The sequence below is a fragment of the Zalophus californianus genome, chromosome 14, assembly GCF_009762305.2.
Source record: "Zalophus californianus isolate mZalCal1 chromosome 14, mZalCal1.pri.v2, whole genome shotgun sequence".
In the NCBI taxonomy this organism is placed as follows: Eukaryota; Metazoa; Chordata; class Mammalia; order Carnivora; family Otariidae; genus Zalophus; species Zalophus californianus.
This window is the reverse complement of record NC_045608.1, coordinates 80679640-80705809: the sequence shown is the minus strand read 5'-3', so window position 1 is coordinate 80705809 and position 26170 is coordinate 80679640. Positions and strand designations below refer to the sequence as shown.

At 46.0% G+C, this 26170-nt stretch overlaps 1 protein-coding gene across 4 annotated transcripts in view; it reads left to right on the top strand.

Moving 5' to 3' along the window:
* BCL2 (BCL2 apoptosis regulator) overlaps positions 1-26170 on the top strand; it is a 167408-nt gene that overhangs the window by 97589 nt on the left and 43649 nt on the right. The window contains exon 3 of one of the 4 annotated variants that reach the window (XM_027575632.1): positions 21682-24084. The exons of 2 other annotated variants lie outside the window; for them this stretch is intronic. In XM_027575632.1, the coding sequence (XP_027431433.1) occupies positions 21682-21804 (123 nt within the window). In that variant the 3' untranslated portion in view covers positions 21805-24084. Of the gene's footprint in view, positions 1-3868; positions 4285-21681; positions 24085-26170 lie in introns of those variants that run through there. One more of the 4 variants, XM_027575629.2, reaches the window with a different exon arrangement.

The following is a 26170-nucleotide window of genomic DNA, read 5'->3' as shown; positions in this document are numbered from 1 at the left end:
TGATCTGTTATGGCAAAGGCATACCTGGATTTTAAATTGTCAGCTTCAGTTTCCCTACAGTCTGACCTTGCAGAACCTCCAAATGGTAATCCCCGCAATGACAGTCCCTACTCTTGTAGCTCTGGGGCAAGTGCAGCATGGCAGCGAACAGTGAAACAGATCAAACAGTTGGGAAATGAGATCCAAGAGGGGAATTAAGGAAATGGAGTTACTTGGTTTGGGAGAGACCAAGACGGTGAGAGCTCATAGTGGAATACTGTGTAGATGGCCTGCCTCTCTTGAGACAGTTGTCTACTCACCCTTAGTTGTCACTCTTACTTATGCATGTCCTTTAATACTTAGTACCTTACTGGGGGCGCCGGGGTGGCTCAGTCCGTTAGGTGTCTGCCTTCGGCTCAGGTCATGATCCGAAGGTCCTGGGATCGAGCCCCACGTCGGGCTCCCTGCTCGGCGGGAAGCCTGCTTCTCCCTCTCCCACTCCCCCTGCTTGTTTGTTTCCCTCCCTCGCTGTGTCTCTCTCTGTCAAATAAATAAATAAAATCTTAAAAAGAAACAGTACCTTACTGTCTACTCATTATTGCCCATGGCTCTGATCTTGTGTTGCATTCGGTGGGGAGACATAGCCAAGGCCACATGGTGCTGGTGGACGGGCGCAGTCCAGGATGCACCAGGGTTGGGATGCTCTGCATGCCGACCCACCAAGCCCATCCGAGAAGCAGAGATGTGGACCCAGCCGTGGAGGGTGACCCAGACTTCCTCCTCCAAGAGGTCAAGCTTTCGTAGGGGTCAGACAGGGAGGCAGCAAACTGTAACAGAAGAGGGAGAGGGTAGGCACTGTAGGAAAGGTACAGGTTCAAAGTAAGGGAAGATTTCTAGTGAGGATTGTCAAACCCTGAAAATGGGTTACGGAGAAGGCTTGTTGGCACCCTCTTTCCTAGAAATGCTGAAGTTGTAACAGACAAACTGTCCACCACAGCCCGAGCACAGACTTCTCCAGGAGCTGGAGGATAGGAAAGGGGGCCATTGGCGCTCCATTCGTGCAGCCCACTTCTCGGGATCGCTTCGTTCGCTTGGCGGGGAGTTGGCTGCAGGTTGCTGCTTACTCAACCACAGAAGTGAAATTTGTTACTTATGAGAAATAATAAAAGATCTTTCTTTTTCTAGACTTCCTCTAGTCCAAATGGGTCTCTTTCTTTCGAAATGGGGGAGTTTGTTTTGCTTTTTTTCCCTTCGTGGCATTCAAATTACCTTTTGTATATACTCGACCCAGTAGTTCAGAGTATGTTTACAAGAGAAGCAAAGCCCCAATCATAATGAATGCTCACCATTTTCCTCAAAGATGGTGTGTGGAGTATGTGCACAGATGGAAGAAGTTAGGCTGTTGAAGATTTGATGGAACTCACCAGCATTAACAATGGACATTTTTAGCATCGTCAGAATGTTCTTCTGTATTTCTTCGGAAACAACCATTTACTGAGCAGTTACTCTGTGCCCTGCACTATGCTTGCAAGTTGCAGAAGAAACAAAATGCATAAGACATGGTCTCTGCTTTCAAGGCACTTAGAGTCTAAAGGCAAGATAGAATATATTACAAAGAAAGGATTATTCTAGTTCAGAGGAAGGCCATCATGGAGAATCATGGTAGAATTGTAATACTCAGTTTGAAATTCTACTTTTCAAGCTTTGTCATTTCAGTCCTATATTAGCCTGGTTTTTCACTTAAAACTTATTTCTAATAACCAATTCACATGGTTTATATATTGAAACCATTTAGAAAGGTCTTTACTGATAAATTTCATTGCCCCCTCTGTCCCCATCTACCCAATTGGCTCGTCTCTTATTTGATTGAAACAGGTAATATATATATTTTAATTCCCTGAGTATAGACGTCCAGTGTCTCTTCATGCAAAATAATTACATATGTATTTAAATTTTCCCTCTTTCTTACACAAAAGGCAGCATACTATTTGCCTTGTTCTTCTCTTGGCCTGTGAATGTAACAGTTTGTGGCGGAGACCTTCACATATCAGTACACAGAGTATACCCTTCTCCTTTCTTCTTTGGTAGGACAATACCTTCATAGTATTCCACTGTTTTGGAGATACCTCGGTATATTGGTGATCTGTTGCCACATAATAAACTGCTCTGTGACTTCGTGGCTTAAAACAACAATGCTTTTATTTATTCACAACTTTGTGGGTGAGCTGTTTGGGGTCAGCTGGGTGGTGTTTCTTCTGGTTTTGCATGGATTTACTCAAACGGATGAGGTTATCTGGCAACCTGCCTGGGGCTACATGCCCAAGATGGCTTCACTCACAAGTCGGTGGTAGACTTTGACTACCAGCTGGACTAGCTTGACTAGCCCGGGTTTACTTCACATGGTGACTGGATCCCAAAAGCAGAGAAGAATCATGCCCCCAGTGCAAGAGAGCTTATTAAGCCTCTGCTTGTTATCTTTCGTGCTAACGTTCCATTACCAAGCCAGGTCCTGGGGTCAAGCCCAGAGCCAATGTGGGAAGGACCTTCACAAGGGAGGGAACACCTTGAGGAAGGATTTATTGGATGTCACTGTGTTACTGTCTCCTACACGTGTCTCATAACTACCCTATTGATGGACACCTGGTTATTTCTAGTCTTTTGGCATTACAAATAATGCTCCACTCGACTGCCTTGTCCATTATTCAACTCATAGGTGAGTAGGATAAATTTCCACCAGTGTGTTGCTGGGGCAAAGGGTAAATGCTTTTTAAATTATCTATCTATTCTATTTCTGTGGTGCTATTTCTTTGGTTATTTTAAGCTTGTGTTCTTCTGTCACTTGTGCAGGAACTTTGAAAATGTGAAAAGAGTTTGGATAGGAAATGCATATAAACTGCATTAAATAGAAACTCATTCCTAAAATGGCAAAAAAAAAAAAAAAAGATGAAAGCTATACTAGAAACCAAATAATGTTGACTACAGTAACATGCATTTGAATAAATAGGCTTATTATTATAACAATGGTTTACATTACTATTGTGTTTACAGTATAGAAACAATTTGCTTGTAGTACCTTACTAATTCTTTCTCACAATATTCTATGAGTTAAGGGTATAATTGGCCCATTATATATACATGTGTAGTGTGTGTGTGTGTGTGTGTGTGTGTGTGTGCGCGCGCGCGCGCACGCGCACGTGTGGGTATTTTTTAAGACTTAGAGAAGTTACATGACTTGCCCCAACCGGTGGCTTATAGCCAGGATATATACCCAGCCCTGTAACAATAAACTTGACCTTTTCCCATTAAGCGCTTCTCATTTAGTAGGGACTTGTGTCTTGTATCTTAGCTTAGCTTCAGTTGACATTAATTTGCTCTACTTGCTGACTTGCCATGCTAATATATCACAATCACAAATGATATATCTTCTTAGGAAGCTCTTTTTTAAAAAATTACAAATAGTTTGTTTCTAATTTCTGAACACTTAGGGAGCATCCCTCAGGTTTTCTCCTGTTTTCCAGTGAGATCGTTGTCTGAATTGAGAGCTCCCTTCCTGATCTTAGTAACTAGTAAATCTTGAAAGAGGAATTCTCTTTAAGCCCATATGTTAGCTTTCAGCCTTCAGGAAAGAGGAGTTATTTTTAAATAAAACCTTGTCTTGGCCCTCCTGCAGCGGGCATGGAAAGTAGACTGTTTTCTTTTTTTCATTCACAGTCAGACATTTTTCATAGGGGCTTGGTCACGGCAAAGTGGGCCCCACGTACAAACCACCCACTTCCCCGAAGCATGATTGATTAGCAAAGCTGTTCTGCCCAAGGGCAGCCTATTTGCCTGAGCCTGGATGTTGACAGGTTCGACATGCACAGATTTTAAAACAGGTCTCTCATCCCAGGCTACAGGCTGTGGGCCAGGACGCTTGTTCTTGAGGGAGGAGAGAAGAGAAAGGATACACTTCGGGGAGCAGGGCAGGCTGCATGGATCAGGCGCCACCTCACATTCTAGAATTCCTGACACATGGCAGCTCAGGCCAAGGTTCGTACTTGCTGAGAGAGCTCGTGAGGGTTCTGGGGCATGAAAACCAAATTGCGGAAGGAAATGTGAAATGCGGATGAATGGAAGGATGCTTCGGCCAAGCCTGTGCGGACGAGGGTGGACCCCGTGTGACAAAGAATCTCGCAACATCAAAGGGAGGCATTCATTTTCAAGAAAGAAATCTGATGCCCAGTCAACGCAACCTATGCTGGAAGTTTGGGAATACAGCCAAGCAGTGACCCTGTCAACCCAATGAGGTCTTTCATGTCTGTCTCCTTTGGGGCCTCCAACAAGGTGACTTTTATGGAGTAGAATCCACATAAACGTGTGCTCCCCAAATGCTAAGGCTTATGGTAGACTTAGAAACCATCTTGTTGGGGCGCCTGGGTGGCTCAGTCAGTTGAGCATCTGACTTGATTCAGCTCAGGTCAGGCTCTGCCGGTTGTGGGATTGAGCCCCGCGTCAGGCTCCACACTCAGCTCTGAGTCTGCTTGGAGCCTGCTCTTGTGCGCGTGCGTTCTCTCTTTAAATTAATTAATTTTAAAAAAAGAAACCATCTTGTCCAGGCCTCACCATTTTAGAGATGAGTAAACTGAGGCACAGGACAGTTGGGTCAGTGGTCTCAGGGTGTCCTCCTCGTTAGAGGTAGAGCCAGCTCTTCTAAATCTTCGGAATGCCAGTAATCATGGTCATGCTGCCAATACTCTAAAGAATGTTAGTTAAGTGAATGGAGGAATACGTTAATTTCCTTTTTAAAGAAACATCTTTAAAAACCACTCATTCAGGAAAGCCACATAGATCAGCCACTTCACTTACTTACATATTAAACTTCGGTCACCCTAGGGACGTTCCGTTGGGGGTGATAAGAAAGGGGGCGGTTTATAAGGACAAATCGGTTAGTGTCTTTTGAAAGACTTTCAGGAATCTGGGTTCCAAGGCATTTTGGCCATCGTACAGAAAGTCTTAAATGTCAGCGTTGGATGGAAGAATTGGGCTTTCTTACCGTGATGTGTTTGTTACATGCTCAAGGTGCGATGGCCTGGTAGGGAAACTTCAGCCTGAGGTTGAGAGCAGTCTTTAAGTGCACTTTTAGGGACCTGGATGGCAGTGCAGTAGTAGGAACAGATGTCCCTGGGGAGACGGGGCCCCGATCTTTCCCCTGATTTCCCTCGAGTGCCGCCTACTCACTGCCCACTTCACACAGAGGTGCCACACTCACTCTGAACACCCCACTTGATGGGCTGAGGGTGCGGCAGATTCGGCTGCTTTGGGAGAATACCACCCCTTTCTGCGTGGCTTCATTTTTTCTTCTGTCGCATGCTCGACTGTCAGTTCTCTCTTGTCTTTGGTTCCTGAGCGTCTCGCCACCTGGGATGGAGGGTAGAAACTTTCACGAGTTTTCACCAATGCATCTGACGGCATCTGTTGCCATCACTACATTTTGACACCTGCCAAAAGAGTGTCTCAACTCTTACTTTCCTCTCCAAGGTGATAAGTCGTATCTCCCTTTTTGGGTTTAAGTCCGCCACTGTCCTGCCGGCCACGGAGAACGTCTTAGAAGTCTATTTATCAGTATCTACAACCGTGCTTCATGTTTGGTTTCCTGTGTGTCGTGAAGAAAAACCTGCAAAGAACTAAAAGTAGGGATTCCAGTGAAATGTGGGGTCTGCTTTGCTCTAGCTGGTGTGAGAGGCTGTGTAACTCTAAGAATACCGGCAGTGGTATCTATCTACATTCTAAGAATTTAGGGAGGTGAGGTTTGTACAGAATTAAATCACCCCGTCATATCTGTGGGGCTTCCTGCAGAACGAAGGCAAAAATAAACCCAAACAAACAAAACAGGAACATGCTTGAACACAGTGAGATGCGTTCTCCTGGGACAGTAAAGGCTTTGAATTGGTCCTTGAATATTTCATTGGAGACCCACTTGCTTGAAAAGATGCTTTTTTCTCTCTCTCTTTCTCTCTCTCTCTCTTTTTTTTTTTTGGTCGTGTTTTGTTGTTAATTGTTTTGCTTTGGGTTCTTACCATTTAACCCATGTGTGTGGTTGGAAATGTCAGGATTTTCTTGATAGAAAGTGGAGGGGAGATAAGATCTGCAGCCCACACCACAGAAGAGTCCGGATGGGCCTAGCTAGGATGTGCATGTATATGTGTTTGTGTGTTTGTGTGTCTTTTTGTATGTCTCTGCATGTGCACGTATGTATGTCTGTGCATGTGCCTGTGTGTCTGTGAGTGTGTCTGTGGGTTGTGTGTCTGTGTTGTGTGTCTGTGTGTTGTGTGTGTATATATCTCTGTGTGTCTGTGTGTGTGTCTCTGTGTCTCTGTGTGCGTGTGTGTTGGTGTGGATGCAGGTACACAGCATTGTCAGGCTACACCTTCCTCCAGCATCATGCTTCTGTTTTCCTCATCCTGAAACCACTTATATTAAAGCAAATATACTACTTTCTTAACAGAATAAAGTCCAAATAACCTGAAGAGCTCAAATAAAATCCACCCCATGACCCAATGTTAAAAAACAGACACTTTCCATGGAGAAAGTCCCACACCAGCCTGGGGAAGGCGGACAAGTTAACTTGAGTCTTTTGTTTGCTCATACTTCTTTTTTACCTCCTGCAAGGAATGCCTTCTCACAGACTCCACATTTCAGTTCTCCATATCTGCCTGATAATGGTTTTCATTTGAATTTAAAATATTCGGTGATCCTTGGAGAAGGATGTAGAAGCCAGGTTGAACATTACATTATCTTATGAAAGCTTGCCGCTCCCCCCCCCCCCCCCCGCCCCTCCCCCTTCTCCCGGCTCCCTCCCTCACTGCTCCCTTCCCGGCCTCCTCTCCAGTGACTGTGCCTCTTGTTCGCCCTGATTTACCAGATGTGCGCCAGCACAAGGCCCACTCTGCAGGGGACGGCCACCTCCCAGGCACTCTTCCTCCCTCCCAGGCAGCCGCCCCTGAGGAACTTCATGGAAAATGCAGGAACAGTTTGGCATTCAGTTGCGTCGTCCTGCACGTTCGGAGGGGACAGATTGCGGCAGCACCTGTGACAGAAATAGCCGCCACAGAGGGGTCTCACCCACTGACAAAGCCTGTGCTAAACGCTTGCCTTGCGCTTACTGAGCCCTGAAAACCGCTAGCAGGTATGAGAATTGTTCCTCATTGTCAGACAAGGAACCCGGAGCTCAGAAAGGTGAATGATCTGTCAACGGGGACACGGCTCCCAAGGGGATGGGGTGGGCCTCTGAAGGCCATGCTGTTGCCCGCCCCCCCCCCCCCAGCAGCCTCCCCAGAAGGAGCCGAGCCCTTAAATACACAGAGGAACCTATCTCACATAGGAATTTGGCAGCTGCGCATCACCAAACCATAATGTTCTTCCCTATTTGGGGACAAAAGTTACTTCTCCTCACCTGGCATTTCTAATCATCCACTTTTCTATTCTAAGAAATAGCAACACATAAAGGAGATAGATTCGAAAAAGAATTGGTTTTTGTTGTGAGGTGCAGGCTGGGAGATAGAGTTTAGATGCTAAAATATTGGAATTTATAGTAATGATCCTATATTTATATTAACGATAAAGAGGAAAAGGAGGTTGAAATGTGGAATTCAGAAATCCGAGACATGTAAGAAATGCAAGCCGCAAGGAGCCCATAGCTGTAATGCATCCATGGGTAGGAACCCCAGGCTCATGTCTGCCCAGCCTTCTGGAAGGCTGTTTGTATTTTATCCTGTATGATAAAGGCCTGCGTAGTTCTTGCTGCCTGACTTGACTAAGCATATTAACTGCATGCGATGCTCAGCTCTCATTAATTTTCCATGGGCTCACTTGGCTTTGATCTTTTCATTTCAAGGCCCGAAAAGACCATATAGAGGGAGAAGGAATCATGTTATATCTCCTCCAATTGTGTGTCGTTTGACCCCTAATGATGCCTTTCAATCAGAGAAAAGGTTTTAGTAACCAAGTGACTAAATTACAGCGCTACCCTTCCCCTGCCTCCTTTATCAAAACTTAATTAGTATTGACTCTTCTCTTGGCTAAATCCCATTTCAAAACCTGCAGAAATGAGCTTTTTCCATAGCTGAACCTTTTCAAGTTCTGTATTTGAAATATCTCGAAGCCTAAGAGAATAGTGTTTAAACAAGTTATGCATTGATTTCCTCTTACCCTGAATTATTTCTCGCCTGATTTTCCTGAGGTTGTTCCTGAAACATTCTTTGTGGTTCATTGAACACAAAAAACAAACCATGTACCAAGTTGGGTGAGGCTGGAGGGATAAGGGAAACATGGCATTTGTTCTCAAGGAACATAAGTCTCGTCAAGGAAATGAGACACTTCAACAAATAGCCATAAGGTAAAATCAAAAATTGTCAAGTGCTATAATTTTAATGTTGATTACTACATACCTAAAAGCTGGTTAAATTACAGTTTTATTGAATGCTAACGAATTATTACTCCCCTCCTGCACAGAATTTTTAAAACTCTTTGCTTTCCCAGGCTTATAATTATGGTGACCACATTTTCCATACCCCAAATTAAGACACATGGTCTGACAAAAGATTCTTGTGCCCCTTCTAGGTGTAAGACCACCCATAGTTGGATTTTTTTTTTTTTAAAGCAGTCTTTCGTAGGCAGGCTCTATAAAAATAGAAGTTTGTTAAATAGGCGTGTTTTTAGACTTTTCATTAAAAACGACCATACAAACAGTTATTTTATTTTGTATCTGAATCAACATGTTATATCCTAAAGCAGTGTTTTACAGCCAAAGGGTATGTGTTAGCCTATTCATAAGAACACACTGCTGGATCGGGTAATAATACCTGCCATTATCCAGGTGTAATAAAAAAGTCCCTAGTGGTCTGTTCCAGGTCTTTAATTTCCCTTTTGAAGATAGAGCTCCTTATTCACTTTCAAGGTTCAACATTTTTGAAACTTGCAAATGATTACCATTGAGGCATGCCAGATGTGAGCAATTGTGAGCAGTGCTTCTTGAAACAGGGTTAAAGGAGTGGATTTTTCTTCCTTGTTTTCTACCGCTGTTTTCGATGGCTCCTATACGTGTAATTTTTCACAACAGTGAGGCCGTGTGGACGGATACCAGCCTGGGCTGCCGTGGTCGCAGGCACGGGGCTTTTGAACTTCGAGAGATAAATTAGGTCCGTGTCACTCACTGAAGCATGGTGAAACCAAAGTGTGCTTGAGCAGATATTAAATGGCTTTCCCGAAGCCACACAGCCTGTCAGTGGCCCAGCCAATTCCTGATCCCCAGCTTTCTGACCAACATGGGTTCCCACTTTCCTGGGGATCATTGCTGATCCATGAGCCCTTGGGACCAGACTTCCCATGAATGCTTTGAGGCTGAAGTACCAAAGGATGTAGTCGAAGGCACTACTCTCTTTAATAGATGATTTTGAGCCTTTATTTTGTAAGATGGCTGCATGTCTAAGTTGATTATCTGAATGCACGTCAGAATAGATCTCTTCCCTCAAAACTATGGGCAAGTCACCTATGAAGATGATTCACCTTCACCTTCAACCTCATGTCACTATCACCTCCTATTCATTTATCCAGTGACGCTTTATTGAGCCTGTGCTCTCGGGCAGGCACTTGTCTGGGTTCTGTAGCTACAGCTTTGAACAGATATTCCAGTCCTTTTGTGGCATATATACCACTGGATGATGCTAATAAATGTATCCAAAAAATTAAAATTCTTAGTTGGCTCTACGTTGGGATGACCCTGGGTGCAGAAAGCCAAAGCAAAAGTGAACTGACATTTCTTAGACGTCTGCAGCTTTGTCGTGTGCTGTGCTGGATGCCAATGAAAGATGAATATGATTATCACTATTCTTTACAGATGAGGAACCAAGGCTTGGGAATGTAATCGATCTTGTTCAAGGTCATGCTAGTAAGGAAATAAATCTACTCTGGTGTCTTCAGGACCATTCTAGATGTGATCATATGCTTTTACAACCATGTATTTGAACTATGGCCACCTCATGGAAAAATAAGTTGTAAAACCTTAAGGCACATTTTTGCCAATGTTAATAATCAGTATCAAGAAATGTCATGTTAGGGGGTGCCTGGATGGCTCAGCTGGTTAAGCGTCTGCCTTCGGCTCAGGTCATGATCCTGGAGTCCCAGGATCAAGCCCCGAGTCTGGCTCCCTGCTCTGTGGGGAGTCTGCTTCTTCCTCTCCATCTGCCCCACGCCCCACTCATGTGCTCGCTCTCGCCCACTCTCCCTCAAATAAATAAATAAAATCTTAAAAGAAGAGAAATGTCATGTCATTGGACTCGCTTGAAATGTCATTTGAAATTTAGCTGTTAAGTCCATGTTCCCTTTGCTGTTTATATGTTTCTGAATCACAGTATTCACTGTAGTACTCTCTGCTTTCATAACAAGCATCTTCCATAGACACCTCACCCCAAATTAGCCATTTGATGACCACAATAACATGTGCTTCTCAGATAACACATGACCTTTCATTTGGCTCAGAACTTAGTGGTTGACTTTGCTAAAAATAGGTCTTTAATGGTTGTGTGTGACATTCATCATGGGGTGCTGATATTCGGGATTCTCTCTCTTTGTATCATGAAACAGGCCCATCTATGGCTGCCGAATTAATGAGCCTCATTTCTTTGATGAGACACATTAAGCACGTCAAAGATAGTTCCTTGCATTTTTGTCCCCGGAAGTAGTTAACAGGGAAGTATGGAAGCTGCCAGTGCTTGAGGACCCTGTCCCTATCTCTTTGGTGTATCTAAACACAGAAGCCAGACTGGGACGGTGTTTCTGGGGAGGAGAGAGAGGCTGGATTAAGTGTGGAAGCTGGGGCGGGGTCGAGGGGTGAGTGGAGAAGGTCTTTTGCTGACCTTATTCTTGACCAAACAAGGGCTGACGTAATGGCACGTGCTGTGGTTGTGGTGTCACGTGGTGACGTCATTCCAAGAACCCAGCTGCCGTCAGTGCTCCTCAGCGCCTCGCGGCTGGCGTGAGGGCTGTCGGGTGCTTCAGCTCCTCTCCTCCCCACAGGCTTTGGTCATCTCTCCAGTTTGGGGTCTTTGCGGAAGAGTTGTGTGTCAGTTTATCACCCGAAATACTTCCCATTGTGCTCAGGACGCCATCTTGAGTTCACCCGTTCCCACCTGCCCTTGGCTCGCCGGCCACACGGGCTGAATCCCTGATCCTCTCGCCCAGCATCCCTGATCTTCTCGCGCAGCAAGCTCACCCCCCTCTTGGGCCCTTCCGCCACCTGTGACCTCTACCTGGATTGCACTCCTCCTCATCATCCCAGGGCCCCTCCTTCTTGCCTTTCAAATGTTTAAATGTCACTTCCTCGCACAAGCTCCCCCTGATCACCTGGGCCTTCCCTCTCCTGTCGCCCCACTTCCGTTTGCCGGCTCTTTTCGTATTACACAGTCAGTGCTTTACGTGGGTATTCTTTGAGCTCCAAGAGAGCAGGGACCATGCCTGTCTTAGTTGCCACAACATCCCCAGCCCCTAGAGCATTGAGCATGTAGTAGTTGAATGAATAGCTATCAAGTGAAGGAAGGAGGCACCCAAATTGTAGGCAACTTAAATATCACAAACCACACTTTCAGGTTATTTTTTAATAATGCAAAGGAAATAAAAACCAGATCTTTTTTTTTTTAATTTCCCATTTCACCTCAGTGTTAGTAGCAGTTTCCGATTGGTCAGTGATTAATTAATTACCTAAAACAGGCTGTCTGTCCTCAGGGGACCCAAACCCACTGCTCTTTTAACCTTTGCAAACAAACTGTCCTAAAACCTTACTGGCTGGCACCGATTTCAGAATCTCTACTTAATGCATCAGAAACCTTTAGGACTTATCCAGAATTCCAAGGCTGGCTTCATTTCTTCAGTAAGCAGCTGCTGTGCACGGATACCCACAGCAAGTGATTTCACAGAAACCTGCCTCAGATACTTAGAGTTTGATGTATTTCACACACACAAAAAGCACTTTTTCATTTGAGTAGGTTAGTGACACTATTGAATACAAATGACCTGTTTCTGAATGTACTGGAACCTCACTAAAATTTTTCTGGCTAGAAAGTGGAATTCAGTGGAAGATAGGCCTGTCATAGACAGATCAAGGGGATTTATAGTTACTAAAATAAAGACTCTCAAAGTGGTTTCATTTTCTGGGGCAGCCCCATGGTTTCTAGGGCTCAGAAACCATTGTCAGGGACTTGGTCTTCAGAAGGGCAGACCGGAGAATCCCGTCTTCCCTTGCAGGTGGCTGAGGGCGGGGTGGGGAGCCGGGCGGTGGTCCTGCTGTCTGAAAGTGGGAGGTGGGCTCCACTCAGTCCTGCAGTACTGTTGGTGTCCAGCTTCTGATACTTTATGGAACATGTCTTTGTACTTGGGGGTGGGGGGGAATCTTACTAATTTGGCGAGAAAACGTAGATTGAGTTTCAAAAACCTGATATTTGGGAAAGTTTCTGAAAAAAGTGTTTTAATATATTAGGGTTTGCCTTTGCATTAGCAAATCAAAGAGCATATACTGTGGCATAGATTCATCCAGTCAAGCTCTGCATTCCAAACCAATTATTTTTTTTGGTCTAACCTCAGTGATGCAGCTGCTAAGTGGGAGATCATTATTCAAGGCGCATATGACAGAGCTGTGTTGGATTCTGACAAGGGAAAGAGTCTTTTTCACGTTTTTTATTTTGGGAGGGGGACATCACTTCTTTTGCTCTGTTTGAGAGTAGGAGTGATATAAAGACTTAAGTACGGTAAATTCTCTAGTTAACTAGAAGAGTGAGGTGTTCCAGTTAATAGTGTTCTGGTTAATGTTAATCCAACATTCTATTTTACCCGGAGGTATCCCAAAGACCACTTCTCTATGGCCAGTGTTTGTAGAACTCAAATAGAACAAACTATACGTAATACCAAAACTATACCAAACACCTGTTCATCTCTTTCAATGATCAGAAGATACTTCAGGATCTCACCAAGCCTCAGGACATCAAGAGAAACAGCAGTTATTGGGATTTGGGGCCAATAGAAGCCTGGCCTGTTACTGCTGGCTGAAAGGGGCATTTGTGTTTCCCTGGGGGAGAGATGGAGAAGGGGCTGGGCGGGTGGAAAACGGGGGGGGAGGGACTTTGATATCTTCATCGCTGTCACCAGAGGTGAAGGACGGCCATTTTCCCAGGTCTCATCAGGTGATGTGTGAGGCTTTTATTGGGCGTATAAATACTCACAAATACACAGACCCTAAAGTGAGATAATGTCTGTGAAGTACCCAGTGCTAAGCCTAACACACGGAGAAACCTTGAATAAAGGCAAGGTGTAACTTGGATGCGTTTATCTGTGATTTGGTTTGGTTTATTGTAGCTTTTTTCTTTGGGGGGCCAGGGAGCTCTTCCTGGCCTCCTTCTTGGCTGAAGGGACTTAGATACCTAAGTTGGGAGGGGCAGAAACTTTTCGACCTCCAGTGTTGTTTACATTTCTAAAGGAAGTGTCTACAGATGAGAAAAATTCAAGAAACTATCATGAAGTAAGGGTAAATATTTAAATCAGTTAAGATCATAACTTCAGGTTGTACCTTCTTCTCTTTCTACCTACCTTCTCTTGCTTTTCTGCCACCCTCTATCTTCTCTGGGACATGTCTAGAAAGAGAGAGAATTAGGAGAAGCAAGTGTAAAACAGGGTTTCTTTTTTCCCCCACACACCATTAAAGGAAGGTATATTCTCATGAATTTTTTGGAGGGCAATTTTGACCTCAGTTTTGAAAATACTAAGTTTATGTACCCTCTGACTCAGCAATTTCACTTCTAGGGTTTTTTTCCTATATATATGAAAGGGCATCCATCCTAGCATCATTTATCCTGTTTTTGCAGCAGAAGCATGAAACAAACTAACTGGGGAAGAAAAAGAAATATGTGTGTAGAGGGCTGGCTAAATGATGGTCAATTGATGTTATGAAATTAAATACAGCTATCAAAAAACGTGATAGATGTTCATGAACTCACATAGAAAGATGCCCCAGATCACTGTAGAGTAGAAAAGTTGAAGTCTTTATGGAGAGTATGATGTCATAGATGAGAAAAAGAATTAGATGCATATATGTGCATGCACATGCATAGATTTTTCTGGAAGGATATAAAAATACTGTTCTATTAATATAATTGAATAATTATGGAGTATTATAAATTAAGATTAACAATTATGACAGAGTAATACAAGTTAAGATTAGTTGGCATACCCATATTGTTTATAGTAAAATGGGTATTATTAAAATGCTTAAAAGCTGGCTGTCTTACTTTTGTGTTAGCTACTTTCTAGTTTGCACTGTAATTTGTTTCTTCAGCCCTTACACATGACACATAAACAGTTAAACTTTGGTCCAGCTTAGGGTCATTCATAATTTCCAAATTGATGTTTTTATTGCTTCTCCAATGGTGTCAAAGATGATGGTGATCACACTGGTCATTATTACTGAACTAGGGGCTAAGCACTTGGACTTATATTTTCTCTAAACCTCACGAAATCCTGAGAGATGATGAAGAGGTGGAGACTGTACCCCACCGATTTAAGTAACTTGCCAAAGTTGTGTAGCCAGGAAGTTTGGGAGCTAGCCCTCAAAGCCGGCCTACTGCCAAGGACCGTGCTATTTCCATATGTCGTTCTGCTGGAGATATGGCACTGGTGAGTTAATTTCTCAGAGAGTCTGTTTTGTTGTTGAAACAGATAATTTTGAAAAAAGATATAATAGAACACATGCTTTGCTTGTTTGCTATTTTCTTGCTTTCTAGCACATTCCATTCACGATTGTTAGTACTTATTCTGTGCTTCACGTTTGTCTGAAGTCTGAACATATAGCTATGAAGCTAATGGAAACTTCCCAAGCTCATTTGATTCTGCTGATATTTCCATAGTGGAAATGCCAACCCTGTATTAGCGGGGCCAAGTGGAGCGCGCCATCTGAACACTGCTCCAGCCTTCAGGGTTGGACCTGATTCAGATTTGAACACCATACTGTTGTTTATTTTCTTGAGATAAAGAACAAAAAAAATTTTTTTCTAAAAAGCAAAAGCTGCTCTTGAAACATTCAAGTAATGTAATTTTTCTTAGTTGAACTAATTTTAGGCTTGGCCTGGTTTTGATTTACGAGATTGCCACCATTCCATAGGGTACACCCAGGGTGGCTTTGTAGAAGTCACAGTAACAGTCATAGAACGGCCCTTCCAGGGGCGCCTGGGTGGCTCATTTGGTTAAGCATCTGACTCTTGGTTTCCTCTCAGGTCATGATCTCAGGGTTGTGAGATCGAGCCCTGAACTGGGCTCCAAGCTCAGCGGGGGGTCTCCTTGGGATTCTCTCTCTCCTTCCCCCTCTGCCTCTCCTCTCTCAAATACAAATAAATAAAATCTTTAAAAGAGGGGAAGAAAAAGGGCCCTTCCAAGCCTCCATCTCCCTTCTTTGCTTTTCTGCCACCCTCTATCTACTCTTCCATTCAACTCTTTCCTGAGACCTGGTCTTCAGGTGATCCTGGCATTTTGCAACCTTGTAAGGTCTGTGGGGTGGACAGAGCTATGCGACTGTGCCCACCAAATAGGGAATCCAGCCCGGTCTTAGGAAAACCTTTTTTAAACTAAGTCCTACAAGAAAAATAATCGACGTGCCCAGTTATCTGTGAAGAGAGAACAGAATGTGCAGATGGCCAGAGGTAAAAGAGAACTCAGCACATCTGTGCAGCTGCGAGGCTCCAAGGGCCTGACCTTCTCTTTTAAATGAGGGTATTGACTACAGATTAGTTCCTTGACCTTGTTCAAGGCCCATAATACCAAGGTACAGAACCTCCTAGAATAAGGAGCTTTGTTTCTAAACATCCCTCCAACGCCAGTACTGCTTCTGAGGGTCTTTAGGACTCATATCTCTCACGGCTGGTCATAACCTGTGCCATCTTCCTAAATTCACACTGGCAGATGACACAACTGCGCAAGGGGAAAACCTTCGGGACTCCTACGGAAGGGAATAGCTGCTGGTTCTTGGACAAGGACTGTTAGCATAATATCCTTTTTAAATCTTTTTTGATGATTTATTTATTTGAGAGAGAGAGCGTGAGGAGGGGAGGGGCAGAGGGAGAAAAATCTCAAGCAGACTCCTTGCTGAGCTAGGAGCCCATGGGGCTCGATCTCACGACCCTGAGCTCATGACCTGAACGGAAACCAAGAGTTGGACGATCAACCGAATGAGCCACCCAGGCGCCTCATATATCCTTTTTTTAAAACAGGGAAATGCTTAAGGCTGAAGTTTCTGTTTTCAGTAATGAAGATGGATATTCACATGAGGGGAGGACAAAGGAAACAGAATGCCCCAGCCTTAGGCTAAGCATTTGGGCTATTTTTATGTGTCATGGACAGAAACATCAAATGACAACTCTTGTTTCATTTCTCTTTATGCATTCGGCACTAAGGCCTGCTTCTAAATCTTAAGTTCTGTTAACTCCTCACAATGCACAGACCTAGTTTTGCAGTTTATACACACCAGAATTTTGGGCACTTGTCCATCCTCCAGCCAGTTAAGGAAACCTTTCTCTGGAGTTCTTTTCCTTACTCTATCTTATCATCTAAATTTACTTTTTTTGCCCATGGATCTGAAAACCGAAAAGGTAAAGACCAAATTTGAAAATGCGTGTATCTCAATGAACTCATCAACCTGAAAAAATAAGAATTATATATATGGGACTTCAGAAAGTCTACTGAGTGAAAAAGGCAATTGTACTTGTAGTTTTAAAATAACAGATCTATTCCGGTTCAAGGTCAGTCATGAATTGTAAAGGATAAGAAATAATACATGGTTACTATTCAGGGACAAGAATGGTGGTATCATGTACAAAATGAATTTAGTTAAAAAAGAACAGTAAAATGCTGTTCTTCTAATTGTCAGCAAATTTCCACTAATTAGAAATTAAATGTAGTCAGTAAATCCCTTAGATAAAAAAGCTAGATGAAAACTGAGAATCCTGTAGTAAATACGAAGGTTGTTGGATACATTAGTCACATGTGTGTAATAAAGACAATAAATCGACGTAAGTATAGCTTTGATGAAATGTGTATAAAGCACTTTGAACTCCACAGAAGTAAGCAAAGTATAAATAGATAGCATGCTCAGGCAGAGAGAAAATCAAGTGCTATTTTAGCACTTGGGCTAGTGATAATTTATTATTCAGGCTCTGCAGCTGAGTCAATGTTTATATGGTGCTTTATATTAACTGAGACAAAAATGGTCCATACACATAACTGTCTTGGATAGATCACTGAGTGACCAACAGAAACGGCACCAAACGGCCACTCCCCGACAAGCAAGGGATGTATAATGTTTTCAGTATTTATCCTAAAAGTTGAAGATGTTCTGACAATTTCGTCTGATAAATATGACTCAAGGGAGAGGTGGTAGAGTGAATGTAATGGAAGAAGACAGGAAAGTGGTTAACATTCCAAAGTCAGGGATCCGATTGCCTGGATTCAAATCCCAGCTGTGTTGACCTTGGGCAAGTCACTTCTCTGGACCTTCCTTGTTTTCCTCATCAATAAGTGGAGTTAATAATGGTACCTACCTCGTAAGGTTGTTGCGGCAGTGAAATGAGCTAATGCAATAAGGCAGTAAGAATAGTGTCTGATGCAGAGTGAACATAAACTTTTCTCCTCCTTTCTCCAGCTGCATGGATATTTCTTCATGGCCATTTCTTGAGCACCTCCCATGTGTCAGGCACTTTGTTCCCACCCTGCTTAGCCTCGTCTGTACCTTATGAAGTTACAAACAATTGAGCATTTGAACCCAGGTCTATTTGACTTCAAGACCCATCCTTTTTATCATGACACTAAGCTACTTCTTCTTAGAAATACTTCTTTCAGAAAGCCTTTTGAGAGTCACTCCACTCAATTCTGGCTCAGTCCTTTATCAGCTTGGGCTATGTCTTTATTTGTGCCATTGACTATGTTTGATTGTTTCTTGTATATATCTCCCCAACTAAATCCTGTGTTCTTTGAGAGCAGGCATCTCTCAAACTCCTTCTGGGCAACCTTTCTGGCTGGAACTCAGTCTGATTGATTATATTAGAATCAGGAATGGCTGAAGGAATAAACAGATCAGAATTTACAGCAGCTGTGAAATTTTCCACGTAGCTAAGGAGTGGAACGGATACTCACTGCTCCTTGCACCATGGAAATTATGCACTGCATCCAAGCCCTGTGAAACTCTGGTCATTTCTGAATCTAGTCTTCACTCAAGAGAAGTGTCTAAATTCAAGAAGTAGCCCCGGAAGGCCTTCAACAATGTGTTGGGCTACCAGTGCAGGAAGACTAAGAGCGTGACTCCAGGAGGCTTCTGTGGGTAGCATTACTTGCTGGATTCACCACAGTACAGGGTCTGAACCTCATCTTGGCTCCTGAAAGACCTGATTGGCCCATTCCTCAAAGACAGATCCATCGCTCAGGGGCTGACTCCCCTTAACGGCCCCCTGGACAGGTGTGCAAGCCGCAAGGCCAGCACAGTGGTTTGTAAGCAGACACGTATGCTTACCTGCCCCGGCCCACAGTCTCTCTGTGGGTAGATTTTCTTGGGAAGTCAGATGAGCTTCCGAGGTTGCTTGTTGAGCCCAGAATCTGAACACGGGAAGTTAGGAGACTGTGTTGTTGGTCGAGGTACCAAGATGATGTCACACACTTATTCCTAAGAAAAGGAGAAAGGTTGGCATGAACACTACCCACGTTGGCCTTTCCAGCTTACTAATCAACAGCTGACAAGTCTCCATTCTGATTGGTGTAGTCGTCCCCTAAATACATCCATTGGGATGTGGTCACACCTTTCAGGATCCAGTCCATTCTGTTTCTTTAAGCTGCCTTTGTCTTTCCTGCTCTGGCTGCCCCATATTTGTGCCCGTGTGAACCCGGAGACAGTGCATGTTGGAGGGGCGGGGCCCCGTGGAGTGGAGGGCTGATGCTCCATGGCGAGCCACCTTCAAAAGAAGCTCAAAGTCGGGCAATAACAGAAGAGTAATTCTTGCTAAAATAAATCGCACCACTTTAAGTACACAAGAGATATGGGAAAGAGAAGAAAGCAAAGGAATCTCTCCAGCAACTGTTGACTGGTCCAACTGCGTGACTACAGATATCCGCATGGAGTTCTCAGACACGCTCTTGCCAGGGCCCCACACCCGCATGGAGGGCAATGTCAGGGTCTCCTCTCCCTCTCAACTCCTGCCACGCAGGTGGCCATCCAGACGCCACCCCTTGTCTTCCATCACCTTTTCAGAGTCGGTTTAATTCTTGATGCCTTTGAAAACCCTCTCATTTAGAAGCTGCTCCAACTCTCCGAGGTACCCACAGGCACAGCTGAGCTGGCAGCCAAGTGTGGGGCCCCATCTGCAGCTGTCTGTCACGAGGAACAGCTGTCCTAAGCCAAGTGAGTGACGCCTCTGTCCCTAACCGTCTCTGTGCACCCACCTCCTCACAGCGAGGGTGCAGCCAACAGGGAGGCTTATGGGGTCTGGGACAGGTCCCACGACACCAGCTCCTACAGAGGGCCCGTTTTCCTCACCTGGGGCTTGAGGAGCAGACACACCACCTCTGCCCTTCTTCTCTTCCTCATTCCTGGCCCACAGCCAAGGACAGGGACGTCCCAACGGGTCTTTTCCAGCTCTACCTGGTGGCTTGCATTCAGGGGGTGCCCTTGCCCCTTCTGCACCCAGATCTGCCAGCTGGGCGTGCTCCCTGTGGAAAGCTCTGCTTGTTAACCTTTCTCAGCATTTCCTTGTCTGTGGCAAGTAGCAGGTTTCAACTCCACCCTCAGTCTGACATGCATTTGCTCATTCAGTGGTGACCTCCATGCACGAGGCTTGGTGCCAAGAGCTGGGGATACAGTGCGTGCTTTCCACAGCGGTACCCTGACTTCTGTGGGGTGCAGAAGCCTCAGCCGTTGTCGTAATGCTCTGTTTCCAGCCTGCTCATCGCCAATGGGCTACAGCCCACGTTATACACAGAATCCTTTGCAGCGAGTTGTTCTTATCCTCAGGCAAATGCCCAAGGTAGGAACACGGGGTTTTGTAACCATCTGAAAGACTTCCTTAAGAAGATTAGTGCAAAGCAGGGCTCTATGTAAAATTTTCCATCCTCTGCCAGGTCTGTGTGTCTGCGTGTGTAATGAAACCAGGGGGCTGGTTTGCAGAATGGGCCAATAAAGCTAGTTTTAAGGTCTCCTTTATGGTATGGGTCTCACCAGGAGAGCCGCGTGGGCACAGGCACCCCTTGTTTCAGGGGGGTTAAGATGCAGGGAGGCTGTGGTCACTGTTGTCCTTCCCATTACACAGCTTGTGGCTGTCGCCTTGTCCCCAGCAGAGACCGGCCAAGGCACACTTTGCCCGTTGAGGTGTTGGGATTCTCATTCCATGTGCTCAGCTGGAAATAGCCAGATGTTTTCTCAGCTGATATGAGGGTCACTGGAGGCCACCTTGTGCTTCTTCACAGGTCTTTTTTTTTACAACAGCGGGCTTGGGCATGTCCCGGTGACTTTCCTGGTTCGGCAGGCTGCGTCTGGCAGACCTAGAGAAAGCAGGTCTCCGTAATCTTCGCTGCACATGAGAATCACCCAGGAGTGTTTATTTGTTTATTAAAGATTGATTGATTTATTTGAGAAAGAAAGAGAGAGAGCGCACATGAGCAGAGGGAGAGGGAGAGAAGCAGACTCCCCGCTGAGCAAGGAGCCCAGTGCGGGGCTCGATCTCGTGACCCTGAGATCACGACCTGAGCTGAAATCAAGAGTCGGATGCTTCACTGGCTGAGCCAGCCAGGAGCCCCTTTAGGATCACCTAGGAGTATTTAAAAATCCTGATGCCCAGGCCACATCCCAAACCAGTTCCACCGGTCACTCTGCAGGTGAGGCTCAGAACCTCCTGAGGGATGTCACTGTGAGCAAGACTGAAAGTAGCTTCTCTAAAGAAAGGAGAAAGGGTGAAGGCAAAGCAAGACAAGGGAGAAGGACGGGATCAGGAAGAAGGGAAGTAACTAAGGGCTGCCCGGGTGTGGTGAAGGGTGGTACAGCTAGCAAGCACCAGGAGCTCCCCTGCAAGAGGGCCACGTGCCCGCCCAGCCCCTGGGGGTTAAACTTGAGAAACTGAGGCAGCCCTGGGATTCAGTTGTGCGAGAACGCATCTGGGCTTTCCGGCTTACTGGCTGTGCATCTCTGGACAGAGTTCACGTGACCCTCTCTGAGCTGCTGAGTCCTTATCAGTGAAACAGGGATGGTCAGTCCCACCTGTGGGGTTGTGTTGTGGGTTTGCTGGAATGACTGTGAAGTTGGGCACATGCCAGGCATTCCGCAATAATAGCTTAATAATATGATGAGAAGAAATTTACATTTCTGTTCCGATAAAACTTTACCAGCTCTTCTCATCAGTGACTTCTCTCTGCTCTCCTGAAAGGGAGGGGTTCTGAAGTCTTGGTTTAGGAGAGCTAACAAAAAGTACAGAGGTCTGGGTTCACAGAAGACCCCCACGTCTGTATTTCTACCAAGCTCCTGGGTGATTCTGATACAGCCCGTGCCGAGAGCCTTTCTATAAGGGAAAGCCAAGTCCTCACCCTCTCTGTAGGGGAGGCCCTGGATGTGCTCTGTATCTGAGTCTCACCATCTTCTACCGCTTGCTTCCCACCTCCTAGTTTCCTGAACCTTCCAGTGATGTCTGTGAACTTCTGCCGTACCCCGACATGCGACGCACATTGGGGCCAGCAGCCACGCGGCAGGGTAATTCCACCTTTGATTTACAAGTCAGACTGAGATGATGAACTCTAAAACTGGCATCCTCCAAATTAGTAAACTCTAGCCAAACTTCTGACTAGAGAGGCAAAAATGAGTGTGTCGCCCCCTTTTTTTACTTGATTGCCCTAAAAGTGTCTCATTTGGAGCCTTCAGTCATCAGCCATGAGAGTGCAAAATGAAACAAAGCACCTCTCAGCATTAATATTTATTTTTAAAGGCACGAGAAGCCCCGTGGACCACAGTGAATCAAAGAGTCTGTGCACTGACAAGTTTCCGTGGGCATTGTGAGGATGTTGATCTGCGGGAGCCCACCAGGACCCTCGGTGGCTTTACTGCTTATTGTTTTGATGTAACTATAATAAGAAAGGGGATGTGTCTGCCCATGGGAGCAGCTACAATAGGGGCCCCACCCAGGGAAGGGGGTCTGCTGAGTATTAGCGGGAGATCAGTGTGCTTCGCGCTGCAGCGTCAATCCCTGTGGCTTCTCGGAGGCAGAGATCTCACCAGATGAGCCTAGCCACTTAGCTGACAGGTAGCAGCATCCACAGGGCTCTGGTCAGCCTGGAAGAGTGGAAAACACCATGGAGACCGAGCCCGGACGGGGTGGGCAGACGGCCGGCCTCCCCCAACTCTCTCCAGGGCGGCAAATGCCGCGGAGGAGCCGTGTAGCACAAGGGAGAGGGCCCTTGCTCTAGCTTCCATTTCACAAAGGGAAAGAGGGGATTCCTGCTGCAGTTTTTGCTTGAGGACCAGAACTCCTAGCAACACCAAGGCTTTCTGCTTCAGGGAGGGATTTCAGTCTCTGCCTTCCCTGCTCACCACAATTTGGTGAGCAACTTTATGTGTGACATTTATCTTCATGCTACTGAAACTCATTTTCCATAACCTGTCAGGGGCTAGTAGAATATCTGCTAGGACTCTTTAGGGAATTTGGAAGGGAGGAGAAAGGAGAAAAGGGAAATGAAGGCAGGAAAGTTGCAGAAGAGGAAGGCTTCTTTTAATCGTGTCAAATCTTGTGCCTGCTTGATAGGCAGCATAGACTGCCCGCCGTATGCTTCTTTAACCGGGCACCCTGGAGTTCTTTCATGAATGATGGGGGACATTAAACATTCATCAAAATACCTTTGTGATATGTGGCAAAACATAGAGTGTTCATCGAGTGGGAAAACAGAAGGGTAAGTGAATGAACAGTCGAGAATAATGGCACTCACAACAGAAAGGGAATTTCACATCTGTTGAACACATACTACGTGCCAGGTTCTGTTCAAAGCACCGCGTATGGCAGCTCGTGTCATCTTCATAAGAACCCTAACCTGCGAGGTAGGCACTGTTAGTTCTCTCCTCTTAGAAAGGAGGACGGGCCAACGATGACAGTCTCATGACTTGAATCAGAAGATTTCTTTAATCAAGGAGTATTTCTTCGACGTCAGTGTCCATCTGAAGAGCAATGGGAATATTCAGGCCTGGAAATGGCCCAGGACCTTGGCTGAGATGTGCTCCCTCCCTCAGGTGGAGCTGGGGGCCCTCCGTCCCACACCCCAATGGATAGCTCTTTGGGAACCAAACCCGTGGGATGAGAACCTCTTTGGTGTCACCTATCTTTCCTTGTTTTACAAACGGAGCCAGGAGAGAAGATGTGGAGGGGCCCCCACGTATCTAGCTGGTTCGGGCACTTCTAAAGACTTGGAACCAGATGAGAGATTCAGGGGCTCTGGGGGGATCCAGAGCTGTCTTCTTGAAGGCGGGGTGTCCTGTGTAGTCTGAGAATCTGGCAAGGGTGCCGAGCCAGGGAGCTTTCTGGCGGCCTCTCTCAGGCTCTCTAGTCTTTTCTGCCCATGCCTTGAGAGCTCATACTCTTTGTGTTCTCCCCACCAATGCCAGCAACTTTGCTGAGCACCTCCCTGGCCCTCAGGAAATGTTCAGCCATGGATGGACCGTTCATCCTCACTCTCCACTGCAGAGTCTTTGTGTGTCGAGGGCAGAAAAGTAGGTAAAAACAGCCACTTGCTCGGCACCCACGCTGTCCTTGGGAAACCTGCTCCCGGATTCCCAAGCAGGCTCAAGAGTGAAAGCAGAGAACAAGCCAGAATATCCCTGCCGCTTTATTTTACTATTATTTTTAAGTTGCGGACTTGTACTTTTCCATTAATTTTAACTGAGTCAAGGCCCGTGACTTTTGTGATCCCCAAATCCTCCGTAAATTCATTGCAACTGGCTTTTCCCACCCCCCACCCGAACCCCTCTCCCTTCCCTGCCTGGGAACCTGCCCTTTAAATTTGACATGGCTAGGATTTTAATCTCTCCTCAAAGGCACAGTGACAATTTCACAACAAAGCAGAGAGGTTGGGTGGTGGGTGTGGGGGGGGGGGTTGTTTTCTGCTCCCATTAAGAGAGCAACTGTTCTGTCTTTGTCTCGTGGGGCCAGCTCTTGGCACCAGACCGGGGAGACCTCAAACTTGGTGTTGCAACATCCATCAGACCCAAGTGCGTCTGGGCTCCTTGAAGGTGAACTGCAGCTGTTTGGATAAAATTCTAAAATCTTGTTTGTGAGATTCTCAGGCCTTGTTTTACAATCGTTCTTCTTGGCAGAGAAACCAGGAAGTTTTACTTTCCCAGGATCCCAGGCAGGTAATTGTTTTCCCAAACTGCATTTCAATCTTTGATAGAAATGGACATTTTTCATTCTGAGAACCTTCGCCCACATCTATAAACCGTTTGTATTCACCCTGCGCGTTGGGAGAAGCCAGACAACCCTGAGACTCGATTACAGAATGTCCCTCCCTGTCCCTAGACACATTTCCATCTCTGGTTATAATTTAGGGCCATTAACATTTCTTTTTTAAAGATTTATTTATTTATTTGAGAGAAAGAGAGAGCACAAGCAGGAGGGGCAGAGGGAGAGAGAAAGAGAATCTCAAGCAGACTCCCCGCTGAGCACAGAGCCCGACACAGGGCTCGATCCCAGGACCCTGAGATCAGGACCTGAGTCAGACGCTTAACCGACTGCGCCACCCAGGCGCCCCAGGGCCATTTACATTTCTAAACAGCAGTTATGAGCATTTAGTCTCTTGGAATCTTGGAGTGCTTTCCTATTGAGTGGCTGGCCACGTCCAGCTGGCGGGTGATCTCCTAAGTTTGAAGATCGGCAAACTCTGTTCTTTGGTGCCATTTTTTTTTAAAGATTTTATTTATTTATTTGACAGAGAGAGACACAGTGAGAGAGGGAACACAAGCAGGGGGAGTGGGAGAGGGAGAAGCAGGCTTCCCGCTGAGCAGGGAGCCCATGCGGGGCTCAATCCCAGGACCCCGGGATCATGACCTGAGCTGAAGGCAGACGCTTAACAACTGAGCCACCCAGGCTCCCCGTACTTGGTGCCATTTTTAAGCAAAGTAGCCTATGCTGTAACTAGCTGGTAGTTTATGCCACAGCCAGGTGATTTCGTGGCCCCCAATCTCCCACTGATTTATCCTGAGGCCCCTGGCTTAGAGGACATAGCCCAGAACTAGAACCCCAGAGGCCCCGGTTCTCTTCCCACCCCTCCAGCTCATGGGACTGTCAGCTCAGAGAAGTGGTCATGACCACATAGCACTGTTGAGCGGGGTGCGCATCCCCGTGAAGCTGGCTCAGTGCTGCTGTTCTTTGGAGAAGGACGGGCGGGTCAATTTTCTACCCTTGTCTCTTCCTGGAGGTAGGGAGAGCATGTGACAGGGGGCACCCAGCAGCCCTTCCCTGGTGAGCTGTCAGTCTGCACCCAGGGCAGCTTGGAAGCCCGATCCTCAGACCCGCCCCACGCCCTGCTTCTCCAGCCCTCTGCGAGCCACCACCACGTCTCACCCCAGAGTCCAGGGTTCTGTTTCATGAGGGTCATTAAAAACGTAAAAGCCAAAAAACACTTGAAGGGAAAAGCCGAACTTGCCATAGTATCTTTGTTACTCATCCACAAACAGCCACCTGTCAAGCCTGGTGCTAGGTTCTCTGACACTGAAGAGGTCGAAATCCAGTTTGAAATGTGAACAAAGATTCCAACCCAAGGCAGCCTTCAATAAGCGCCTAGGGAGGTGGATGACAGAAGTGTGGTGAGGAGCGCCTGTCGGGCCACGGGGACTTGTCCGTGGTCTCCTGGGTGGGCTGTTGAGGACAGTGGGGAGGTAGAGCACAGAGCTTTCCAGGCTGAGTGGACAGCGTGGTGGTGGAGGGCCCAGGGTGGGTGTTCAGAGGACTGCAAGGGGACCCTCTGGCACACTGCCACGGAGGGGGCCTCTGCCTGCAATCACACGCCCCAGGCTAGGTGTTTTGGATTTTTTTGGGTCAAGTGTTTGTTGTGCTAGTCTTCATTTTGTGGAGAGGCAGCTGGTAGAGGTGAATTCGATGGGACATGCAAACTATGG